This window comes from Fringilla coelebs (assembly GCF_963513975.1).
Source record: "Fringilla coelebs genome assembly, chromosome: 21".
Lineage (NCBI taxonomy): Eukaryota > Metazoa > Chordata > Aves > Passeriformes > Fringillidae > Fringilla > Fringilla coelebs.
Window position 1 is genome coordinate 1,337,015 of NC_140047.1, and position 11,798 is coordinate 1,348,812.

General features: G+C 58.2%; 1 protein-coding gene across 4 annotated transcripts in view; it reads right to left on the minus strand.

Moving 5' to 3' along the window:
• Window positions 1–109: 109 nt before the first annotated feature.
• ABCA2 (ATP binding cassette subfamily A member 2) overlaps window positions 110–11,798 on the minus strand; it is a 34,317-nt gene continuing 22,628 nt past the window's right edge. For all 4 annotated transcript variants that reach the window (XM_084219863.1, XM_084219861.1, XM_084219862.1 and 1 more), the window contains 22 exons: window positions 11,147–11,365; window positions 10,892–10,994; window positions 10,223–10,548; window positions 9,558–9,771; window positions 9,274–9,379; window positions 8,866–8,977; window positions 8,383–8,443; window positions 7,968–8,142; window positions 7,767–7,882; window positions 7,171–7,318; window positions 6,837–6,960; window positions 5,878–6,010; window positions 5,609–5,726; window positions 5,311–5,489; window positions 4,864–5,005; window positions 4,395–4,529; window positions 4,116–4,219; window positions 3,757–3,849; window positions 3,360–3,462; window positions 3,087–3,224; window positions 2,672–2,878; window positions 110–2,445 (listed from right to left, as the gene is read on the minus strand). In XM_084219863.1, coding sequence (XP_084075989.1) covers window positions 2,410–2,445; window positions 2,672–2,878; window positions 3,087–3,224; window positions 3,360–3,462; window positions 3,757–3,849; window positions 4,116–4,219; window positions 4,395–4,529; window positions 4,864–5,005; window positions 5,311–5,489; window positions 5,609–5,726; window positions 5,878–6,010; window positions 6,837–6,960; window positions 7,171–7,318; window positions 7,767–7,882; window positions 7,968–8,142; window positions 8,383–8,443; window positions 8,866–8,977; window positions 9,274–9,379; window positions 9,558–9,771; window positions 10,223–10,548; window positions 10,892–10,994; window positions 11,147–11,365 — 3,092 coding nt within the window. In that variant the 3' untranslated portion in view covers window positions 110–2,409. The remainder of the gene's footprint in view (window positions 2,446–2,671; window positions 2,879–3,086; window positions 3,225–3,359; window positions 3,463–3,756; window positions 3,850–4,115; window positions 4,220–4,394; window positions 4,530–4,863; window positions 5,006–5,310; window positions 5,490–5,608; window positions 5,727–5,877; window positions 6,011–6,836; window positions 6,961–7,170; window positions 7,319–7,766; window positions 7,883–7,967; window positions 8,143–8,382; window positions 8,444–8,865; window positions 8,978–9,273; window positions 9,380–9,557; window positions 9,772–10,222; window positions 10,549–10,891; window positions 10,995–11,146; window positions 11,366–11,798) is intronic.

Consider the following 11,798-nt stretch of genomic DNA (forward strand, 5'->3'; position numbering starts at 1 on the left):
CTCCTCCTCAGCCCAGGCCCTCCCAGGCACCCAGCCCTGCCTTTCCCCCCATGCCCAACTACAGAGCCTCAATGGATTCAGTTATTATTTTTTATTTAAAATGGTCATTATTTTCACATTTCATCTCTTTTTGTTTGGTAGCAATATACAGGCGGCTCCAGGATGTCCCCACCCCCAGGGGCCCCTGCCCGGGGCTGAGCATGGCACTGGAGCCATGCCCGCGGCTGGTGGCCAAGGACGTGGAGGGGGAGGCAAGGCTGAAAGCAGGGCCAAACTCAATGAAGTGAACAGTGTTAAGGCAGCAGCCACGCCTGCCCTGGGGTGCTACCTTCCCGCTCCACCCTTGGATTGACTCTAGCACAGCGACTGTGCCTGGGCAGCACTAAGCCCATGGCAGGTATGCCACAGTGGCCACCCAGGCTGTGTGGGCACCTCCACTGACCCTCAGAAGCCATGCAAATGATGGCATGGTGGCAGGGGGAAGACTGGCTGGACAGGGAAGACACTCTTGTGACTGGGGTGCCAGTACCCTTCTGGAACCTGGAACAAGAGCATAGTGTGGCAGGTATAGGGCAAGGATAAAGCCCAGAGCACAACAGCACTGCCCACCCTGGGGTGCCCCAGGGTGCCACCAAGGTGACAGCTGGGGACTCAGAGATGACACTATCCTCTCTCCCTGATGTCAAATGGCAAACTTTGAACTGGCTTGTCCCCCAGCAGCCGCCGGGGAAGGCAGAGTGTGGCCAGCATAGGAGCAGGGGCACGCTGGTGGGGGCTGCCCCCCCATGCCCTCCAACCCATCCCAGATCCAGCCAGTTTCCCATATGCCATTAAAAAAAATGGTCTGAAAAATCTGAAAATAGAGCTTCTTCTCCCAGTTTTCCCTCTATTGAAAATACTGTATATTGTATCATAATCCATAGCAGGTGGTATATGGGCCTGATAGGACCAGGGGGCATGGGGACAGTTGAGGTCAGGCCCTGCTCCTGTGCCCAAGTGAGGTCAGAGCCAGCCTCTCTCCACCTCCCATAGCAGCCAGCTGAGGTGCCTGGTGCTGCTCAGGGCCTCCAGCCAAGCCTGTGCCAGGAAGGCAGAGAGGGCATCAGAGCACACAGGGCAGACAGACCATGGCTGCTCCCCAGGAAGGTGCATAGCCACCCTGGGGGGTTGCCAAAGACTGTGGCACCCAGCAGTGGGCGGGCGGGTCAGCATCACGGGCCCACCTCCGGGCACAGCTGCAACTTTTTGAGAGCTGCAGGCACCAGCCATGGTACCTGTGGGTGACAAAGCAGCAGGACCCTCTGCAAAAAAGAGGGGCACTGCTGACTGAGGGGGTGTCCGCTGCTGGCCAGCGACACTGCCAGTCCCCTACTGCAGTCCATCCTTCCCTCCCCACCACCCCAGGCACCATTGCCAGGCTGCTGGCACCCACCCAGACTGTCCCAACTTCGTACCTTAAGGCTACCCCACCACCAGCTTCCAAAGTCAAGCTGGGGTGCTGCAACCCCTCTCCCAGTACCACCAGTGACCCAACAATAAGAACCTAGTGCAGCTGGTTCCTGTACAGGGCTGGACACTGAGGAACAAGTGTCAGGGCAAAAGCGAAGTGGAAAGGGACACAGCAGAAAGGCGGCAGAGCTGCAGCAATGCCCTGTGATAGGGGAAGGAAGTGGTGAGGGCAGGCAGGAGGCAGGATCAGTGACATGATTAGGGGCAGAGGGGGGAAACAGCTAGTGCCAGCATGTGAAATACCCTGTGAAATACCCCTCTACACTGCCACGTGCCTCTGCAACAGCACTGCTGCCCGGGGACTAAGCCACTGCCCAAGGCCAGGCAGGGCCAGAGTGAACAGACCCCAGGGTGGGCAGGATGTACCAGTGAGGCCAACACTCCCAGTGACATCCCGCTGGTGACAGAAATCGGTCATGGGTGAAGGACCAGAGCACCTGCCCAGTGGTGCCCAGGGCATCATCAGCCAGGGGGGATGTGGAAGCAGCCATCCTTCTTCTAGCTCTGTGGGGCCAGGCGTGGGGACGTACCCACAGCCAAAGGTCCCCAGAGCGAGTGCAACATGAGTGTCCAAAGGCACTGCTCACAGGCCTGTGTGTCTCTGCCCCGAAGTGAGTGGGGCTGGCAGTGCTGGCACCAAGCCATGTCCTTTCATTCAGAGTCTCCATCCATGGCATGTTGAGGACCATGCCCCCAGCACCACAAGGTGATGCTGCTCCGGAGCTGAAGGGGGCAACAGCCACCCCAGTGGTGGCTTCCAAGGTCCATCCAGTCACTGCTGTACCCACTGTGTCCTCCCTGGCATGTGGCTCCAGCTGTGGCAACTCCGCTCCACGGGGCAAAGGGAGGGAAGAGGCCAAAAGGGTTTGGTGGCTTGACAACAGGGTTGTCCCCGGGGTCTCAGCACAGCGTGTCCGTGTTGAAGGAGAGCTGAGCCTGAGCAGGGAAACAGGCAGGGCTCAGGGGCTGCCCACTTAGCCAGCATACCCAGGGCATCTGGGGCCAGAGTCTGGCACAGGTGGCAGAGCAGAGAGCCCCCACCCCTCCCAGGCCCAGCCACTCCGTTGTGTCACCTCTGTGGTGTCACAGCACCCAGTCCCAAGGCCTGTGGCACAGACACAGGTGGGACCAGGAGTACCCAGATCTGGGGACAACCTCTCACCCTCTCCTCCTCAAAGCTGATGAGGCCTTCGTCATCAGTCTCCAGGTCCTCCTGCTCCTCCACCACGAGGGCCCGCAGCTCAGTGGGGGCAGTGCGGGGGCGCAGCAGGCTCAGCACACGCTCCAGGGGTGACTGCAGGACACAGCTGGGGCTAGTCTCCTGCTGCTCCAGGTTGTCACTTTGCTTCTTGGCAAAATTCACAAACACCTGAGGAGGAAGGGGCAGGAGACTCAGGTATTTGCAAGCACATCCACCCCATGCTTGCCAGGTCAGGACCCAGGGCATCCTGCCGTGTGGTGGCTGCCACCATGCTTCCCACCTAGCTCCAACCCCTGCCCCAAAGGCAAATCCTGCCTGGCACTTTGGCACTCCCTGGGGACAAGCATTCAGCTGCCCATGCCGTCCCCAGTCTTACATTGTCCAGTGTGGTTTGGCTGACAGAGTAGTCTTCAATGCCCAGCACATCCACCACCTGCTCCATCTTGCTGAAGACCTGTGCCAGTGAGATCTGGTCCGACTTCAGCTGGTACTGGGCCTTGGTGTGATGACGCTCCTGGGAGGTGATCACAGAGGGGACACTGAGCCCTCATTCCCCAACTCCCTCCCATCACCCAATGGAGGATGAAGGCTCCTTGTGCCTGGAAGTGGGGGCTGGCAGGGGACAGCATGGCCACCACGGGCAGCTCACCTTGAGGACAGCCTCAGGGAAGTTACGGTTGAAGAATCTCACCACCTCCTTGACATTGAGGCTGGACTTGGTGCGCACTGTGATCATGTAGCCATCACCAAACCTGCACAGGAACAAGGCACCAAATGAGGACCTGTCCCCTCATCTGCTCCCCCATGACCCTATGGAAGGGGACAATGCTCTCAGGCAGCCAGTACTGTACACCAGGTCAGTGGCAGGGCACTTCAGTGACCCCGTTCCTGCCCACCTCTAAAGCAGCACCCACACAAAGGGCTGGTATCTTGTCACGGATGGCACACTGTCACACAGCCATGGGGATCCAGCCCCCTCCTGCCCAGTAGCACACACAGGCTGCTGGGCCCCATACAGGCATTCTGAGTTCCTGCCAGGCTCTTACCTGTTCTTCAGGTGCTGAATGCTGCCAAGACACTTGAGCCGCCCGTTCACCATGATGGCCAGGCGGGTGCAGAGGGCCTCGCATTCCTCCATGCTGGGGTGACAAGGGAGGGTTCAGAGGAGGGCATCGGAGGACAATGCCAGGGCTATGGCGGGGGTAGGTGGAGAGCCGCGCCTCCCAGGCCATCACCCAAGTGCAGTGGCCCCACCACCAGGGATGAGAGAAGGCAACAGAGGGTGTCCCAGGCTCCCCCTGCTCCTCATGCCAGGGACTGGGGAACCAAATGCCAGGGAGCCCTCTCCCTCCCACACAGCACCCCAGGTGCTTGGAGGCATCACGGGCACAAAACCCCTCTGGACCTGTGAGACGTGAGCACCACGGAGCGACCCGTTTTGATGACATCCAGGATGAGGTTCCAGAGGAAGCGCCGTGCCTTGGGGTCCATCCCTGTGGTTGGTTCATCCTGGGGGATAGACAGCACCCTCAGACATGCCAGCCCTGGGACGGACCCTGCCACTCCCTTCCTGTCCTGAATCCACTCAGGCCACCATCCCACACTCCAGGAGATGCGTGGCATGTGGTGAAGCAGGGGGTGGGTACCTCCCACCTGGAGTAATTTTTCTACCCTCAGGGCGCACCAAGAAGATGAAGGCCGGATATCCGATGAGAGCAATGGCTGTGGATAGCTTCCTCTTGTTGCCCCCACTGTAGGTGCTGGCAGGCTTGTCTGCGTACTTGGTCAACTCCAGCTTCTTCAGTGCCCACTTGACCACCTGCAAGGCATGGGGGACTGCTGTCATCCTGCCAAGGCCACAGGGCTGGCAGAACAGGCAGGGGTTGGGCTCCCTGGCACATCAGGTGCTGAGGGGACTACTAGCCAAGTGCCAATCAGGGAAGCCCCACTGCAGCCCCTGGCACAGCCATGATCCCTGGTGGGGACCTGCAAGTGCATGTGCCTGGCCCTGGCAGCCCACGTGGGTACACTGCCAGGGTGGCACTGCCACGAGAGCAGCAGCACTGGCTCGGGCTGCCGCTGCTGTCCAGTGAGATGCCACCTCTGTGGCACAGCACCAGCCCTTGGATGCTGCCAACTGCCCAGAGCCCTACCCGCTCCTCATCCTTCCAGGGGATGCCACGCAGGCGGGTGTAGAGCTCCAGGTGCTCCTGGGCTGTCAGCTCATCAAAAAGCGCGTCGAACTGGGGGCAGTAGCCCAAGCTCTGCTGGACCTGCAAGAGCTCCTTCAGGATGCTGTGGGAGAGGATTGAAGGTTTGTGGGAAGAAAGAATTCTTTTTGTGAGAACTGCTGCTGAGTCACCTTTCACATGCCTTTATACTGGAGCATCTTCCCCCAGGTAAAACCCCACTGGGCAGCCTGAGGACAGGGCCACTGTCTCTTGACCCACATCCCAGGTTGATGGTAACCCAGGAGGACACAAGGCTGCCGAGTCCCACTGGGACACACAAGCTCACTCATGCTGCTTTATCCTGGGAGCTCTCCAAGCAGGCCCCATCCCACCCCCAGGAAAGCAAGCAGCTCCCATGCCCCCCCTTACCTGTGTCCGTTAATGAAGGCCTCTCCACCTGTGGTGCTCTCATCCCCTGTCAGCATCTTGAATGTTGTGGTCTTGCCTGCACCATTGACACCCAGCAGCCCAAAGCACTCCCCAGGGCGGACACCCACACACAGCCGGTCCACAGCCAGGATGCGCCCAATCTTGCGGGACTTGTACACCTGGCAGGGAAGGGGATGGGGACTCAGCACACCAGACGCCATCTGGACCCACTGCCCCACCCACATGCCTGGGCTGGGCTGGTCCCTGGAGTCTCCTTGCAGCCTGATGCAGCCCCCACCTTCGTGAGGTTCTCAATCTTTAGCATGTCATTGTCGGCGTCACCACGCAGGACCCGGTGCCTCTCATTGGCCACATCAATGTCATCCTCAATGGGTTTGGTGGAGACGGGCAGGCGCCTGCAGAGGCAGGGGGGAATGTGGGACCAGGAGCTGCACCCCTGACAGGACTGGGCAGCTCCCACTCAACACTGCCAGAAAGACAGCCTGAAGCTCAAGGGTCCCACCAGCAAATCTTTACCCCTGCATCCCTGCCCTGTGCCACACTCACTGGGGCTTCCGGAAGAAATTGTACTGGCACATGATGGTGATGAAGAAGCCAACAAAGCCTTCAATTGTCATGGCAACAAGCCCCCGTGTCACGATGTCCCATTCGAAGGGTGATTTCATTTTATCAAACTGCCCTGAATAGGAGGAAGAGCATAGAGCAGCTGGGGACACCTTCCCATGGAGACAGCTTGGTTGTCCCTCCTGAGCCGACCCATGACAATGACACCGCTCCCATGCTCACCCACCACAGCTGCCTCGGCTGACCTCAACACAATGCCCTCTCAGAGCATGGGTGCTGTGGAAATCATCTGGCAAGTTTTCAACCTCAGTAGAACCAATCAACCCAGCTGACAGTGGAATCAGAGAGATTTGTCAAACCCGGATCCAAAACTGTCCCTCACAAATGCCAGCAGCACCTGCATTATGTATAGAAGCTGCTCAAAAAACAGAGAGCAGGGGAGCTTCTGAGGCCAAGATGAAGCTGTAAGTGGCAAACGGCTTATGTTGGTTGGGCAGTGCAGTCCCCAAGAAACCCTGTATGTAAGAAGAGTCCCTGCAGCCTCCATCCCTCCTGTCACAGCACAGACCCACAATGGCCCACCACAGCTACACTATGCTGCCACTAAGATCCACCACAGCCTCACCACGGCCCACCACAGGCAGTGTGCAGCAGCAGAACCACAAAGATCTGTCAGGGCTCACACCGTTTTCTCTCCATGGGGCTGCTATTTGGGATGGCCCAAGGAACCACTTTCAGAAACGCTGGCACCATGCCACAGCTGACCCTCAGCTGTGTCTTTTTCTGTGCCCCATCTAATCCACCCCCCTGGCTTTTTGCTCCAGGTTGCTGTGGGCCTCGGGACACCCCCATGGGGCAGGCAGAGGGGATGTGCCAGCATAATGGTCTCCTCCAGCTCCACATGCCCTGGCACAAGGGAAGGAGATAATAAGAGGCCATACCAATCTTGGCATAGTACTCATTGATGTATTCATTGTAGGCCATCTCCATCAGGCCATGGCCCAGGTTGTAGTTAGGGAACACGAGGAAGCAGCTCTTCAGGTAGCTGTTCACCACCTTCAGGTCCTGTGGGGACAGCAGAGAGAACACAACCATCCAACAACCCCAAGTGAGTGGTAGGATGAGGATCCCCAAGATCCAGCCCAGTCAGTTCTCATGGCTGATCCTGCTGAAAACAGAAACCTCCTGAGGTCTCTCCCAGCCTGAGCTGCCTCACAAACAGAATGGCAGCATCTCCCTTCCCGGTGGCCCTCAGCAGAGCTGTGAACGCCATACCTTGTCGTGCTCAAAGAGCTGCAGCAGAAATGTGGCGACAGTGGCTGTGATGCCAATGAAGAGATTGATGACGATGAGGAAGACATAAGCAGAGCTGGGCACCTCAAACCAGAAGGAGGCTGGGTACATGATTGGGGTGATGGACCAGCTGGGGAGGTGAGAAGAAGCAGCACACGTCAGTATGGCAGCAGAGGGGCCCCCAGCCTTGGCACTGCCCATCTCCATCCTGCTGTTCCAGGGCTCCCCCACCCCAGCCCTCACAGCCACTGCACTCCAACCAGCTATGGGGGCAGAATATCACAGAATGGTTTGGATTGGAAAGGACCTTTCAAGGTCATCTAATCCAGTCCCCGGCCATGGGCAGGGACACCTTTCACTAGTGCTCCAAGCTGTCCAACCTGGCCTTGAACATTTCCATGAATGGGGCAGCCATGGCTTCTCTGGGCAATCTGTGCCAAGGCCTCACTGCCCCCCTTATGAAAAATTTCTTCTTAATATCTGGTCAAAATGGCTATCTTTTAGTTTAAAACCACCACCCCATAACACTCTGGAGGCATCCCTAGTACCTTCTGACTACCGCCCTCTGCGCAACATACCCATAGAGCAGGAAGAGGGAGAGGACAGCAGGGAAGTTGGTGGGAGAGGTATATGCCGGGAGGTCAAACACGAACAGGATGATGATGCAGCACGTGGCTGGCACCAGGTAGTTTAGCTGGAGAAGACAGAAACTTCTGTGACTGCCCACTCCCTGGCACAGCCCCGGAGGCTTGGCCAGTGGGGCCACGTGTCCCACTTACCATGTCCCACATGTAGTTGGCCAACCAGTAGATGACAGGGTCACAGCCACTCACAAACTGTAGGTGTTTGGCCTTGGTGGCCTTTTCGGCCACCAGGAATACCACAAAGCTGGCTGGGACGAAGGACATGGCCACAATGATGAAGATGGCAATCACCACATCTGTGCCTTGCAGGCTGGATGGGGAGCAAGGAGAATGTGGACTCCATCACCCTCAGTTGCCACCCACCGAGGTGTGGGTCACTGTGCACAGATCAGGGCATGCCACACGGACCCCCACATCACAGCCACCCTGTCCCTCCCCACCACGCAGCCTGTGAAGCAGAAGCTTCCGTCTTCCCATGCAAACACCAGTAAAAAGCCCCCTACCTCCCATGGGACAGCCACCCTCCCTCAGACCCTCTCCTTGAACCTACAGGTAATCCAGGGACAGGCTGGCACTCGTTTTGTTCATGGGGTGATTGGTGACTGTGATGCCTGCAACAACGACCAAGAAGAAACGTGGAAGCATGAAAACTGGCTTGGGACAGAGACCCCAATCCCCAGTCTGCCTGGTCCTGGCTCTGAGTAGGATGGGTTTCCAATCTGAAGCTCAAGAGGAGCTGGGCTCTCTGAAGCAACTCAGCACCTCAATGCCAAGCCGTCCCCTCACTGGAGAGCACCCCTAGACATGTCACAAGCCCAGGCACTTCCAGGCAGCACTTTGGGACAGTCCAGCCCAGGCCTGGCAAAGAGCTCGTCCCCGCTCTCATATCAGAGCTGAGGTGTGTGAACCCCTGTTCCAGCTGGACACTAGCCTGCTTGGCCCAAGGTGGACACTGCACTTTGGAGCCTGGTTGGACCATACCCTAATGCTGTTCCTGACATGCTCCTGCCCTCAAGCACCTGCAGATCCTTACCATAGGCAGCAGGGTTGCCCTTGCTCTTGGGCAGGTTGGCTCTCAGGATGGCATTGTTGAGGGCATTGAGGTAAGTGGGCATGCTGTGGTAGCCCTTGTTGTTGTAGAAGACCTGGAGGAGGAGAGAGGAACAGTGGAACATGGCAAGAGAGCTGGGTCCAAACATGTACTGGGAGAGAAGGACAAGATGGCATGGACAGCCACCCACAGGGCAGGTGTCCTGTGCTCAAGGCTGTGGGAGAATAGGCCACTGCTAACTGCGCTGGACCAGACCTGCTGACCACTCCCTTTTGGCTGGAGCCTCCCAAAGCACTTGGAGAGCAATGCAGAAGAGCAATCCCAGGGTTTCCTGCTGCTCCCTTTCTTCCCCACCTATCTGCCCTGCCCTGAGGTGCAGTGCTGTCTCACCTGGGCTGTTCTCCGCACAGCAATCTTGCGCACTGTGGCCGGAGCCCTGGCTCCGAAGGAGGCCGGGATGGATTTCTGGACGTTTCCAAATGTGAGTGCCCCATACCTGTGGGACAAGGCACTGCTGAGGAAGCTGTAACTGCCTGCTCCCCACCTCCAGGGGTGGAACCATGCTTGAGCATGTTTCTGAATTCAGCCAGCACCCTGCGGCAGGTGTCCCCAGACCCCTGGTTCTCACCCCTGCTCTGTGGTGCAGGACAGACCCTCCCAGCCTCCCCTCTTGCCTGTGCAGCCGGAAGCGGTCCGAGGTGTAGAGCAGATACTCAGAGACATTGCGCCCTGTGATGTCTGTCAGAATGTCCCCTGTCACCACCTTCATCTGTGGGGGATGGCCCCCCACACCACTAGGGCAGGAGAAGCCAGTCCCCTGCATGGAGCACGTGCACTTGATGGGCTCATGGATGATGCGGGGCAGGGCAGGGGCTGAGGTCACGGTCCCTGAGGAGCAGAAGGGGTGGCTCACAGCCAGGCTCCTGCCTGCCCCAGCTGCTGGGGACAGCATGAGGGTCGGGCGGCTGGGCAGGCAGGGTCCTGGTGATCAAGAGATGAAGACGCAAAAAGCTTGTGGGGGAGATTCAGAGATGGGCCGTGAGGCGTGGCTGGAACAAGAAAGGGCTGGGGACCACATCCAGCAAAGCTTATGCAAGGCTGGCCACGGGGCTTTGTGACAGCGTCACCATCCAAGGGGCTCTACTGGCATGGCTGGGGCGCAATGGGGACAGTGTTCCAGGGTCAAAGCCACAAGTTCTGCCCAACAGAGCTCTGCTGTGTGGCCAGGCCAGACTAACAGGTACTCCCAGAGGTCCCTGGAGCCACTTCTGTGAGGAGAGGCATCATCTCCCTGCTGGAGACAAATCCCAGACACAAGAGCACCCAGCACAGGTAATACCTTTAGCAGTGGAGAAGGTTGTGGAATTCCAGGCATGGAGCAGGTCCTCATCCACTGACATGGGGTAGTCAGAGGGAGCCGGGGATGGAGGTGGTGGCACAAAGTTGGAAAGCGGAAGGCCCTGGGTGAAGGAGTCGATGCACATGGCATCGAAGTACTTGGCTGCCAGCATTTTGGACTCATTACTATTGAGGTTGAGGGTCTGCATGGGCTGGTCCAGTGTGTTGTTAAAGGGTGTCTTGAGCACGCAGGTGGCCCCCACACCAGAAGGCAGATGGAAAGTGTTCACCAGCTGCTGAGGGCTGGCATCGCGAGACAGCCTAATGCTGTAGGAGCAAGGAGTAGGAGACACAGATCTCAGCACCACGGCCATCTTCTTCCGGGACCTCCCTGAGGCCTTGGCACTTATAATGGGCACACACAGCCTATGCCTGGCATGACTGAGCTGCTAGTCACAGTGTCAGGGCTCACACATCTCCCAGAGACGCCCCGGACAGGACAAAGATTGCTTTCTATCAGGGAATATGGCACCAGCCAGGATCTGCTCCAGGCCTGAGCCAGCCCTGGCACTGGGCCTACTGTGGGCTGCCCTCCCCACTTGCCCCCCTTACAGTCCCACAGATGGGCCTTAGGCCTGGGGTGCTGGTCACCAGCAGTGGCAGCTCTCACCGGTACTCACGCCGTTCCTCGTTGGCGTAAGGAATGAAGTTACCCTTGGGCTGAGTGTAGTTGTGGTATTGGGATGGCGAGAGGACGAGGGGTGGCAGGTCACCTGTGGGGACAAGGACAGGAACCTGCTCGTACCCACAGCACCACTGCACAGAGGGAGACTGTCTTGGCCTTGTCCTCCTGCAGCCAGTGGCCACACTGGGAGAGGCAGAACAGGTCGCCCAGCATTCAGGTAGGTAGGTGGCTTGCATGCACCTATTTCGGGCACGGAGAGCGCCACAGTCATGGCCACGCAGACAAAAAAGGCGGGCAGGAGGATCTGCGAGAAGAGGGCCTTGGTGTTGCGCTTGGCGCAGTGGAAGCGTTTGACGATCAGCCCATGGAATTGGCGCAGCTTCAGCCACGAGCCTTCCAGCTTGAAGCTTCCCCGACCTGCCAGGTCACGATCCTCTGCTTCCACCTCTGCTTCTTGCTCTGGGAGGGAGAGGGACATCAGCCCTCTGGCACAGTTGCTCCCACACCTGCCTGGGCTCCCAGGAAGCTGAGCCAGACACCCAGCCCAGCTCAGCCACCCCTAGGGTCAGGGCAGCACCCAACCCCAAGCCTGCCACCAAGCCACAGCAGCAGTGCAGTCAGGAGCATGGTATCTGGCTGGCAGGTTCCTCTTGGCCCCAAAAGGAAAATTTAGACAATAGTTTAGAAAAAGCAACCAAATTTGGTGCTTTTTTCTAGGACACCTCCATTTTCCCATCAGCTCTGCCAGCTGGTGGGGGGGTCAGCACACACAGGAACAAGCGACAAGACACAGGTGGGAGTCCCAGCAAGACAGTAGGAGCTCTGTCACAGCACTGTCCCACCTCTGCCTCCCACAGCCCTGGTGGGAGGAAGAGGTGGCACATCCCTAAAT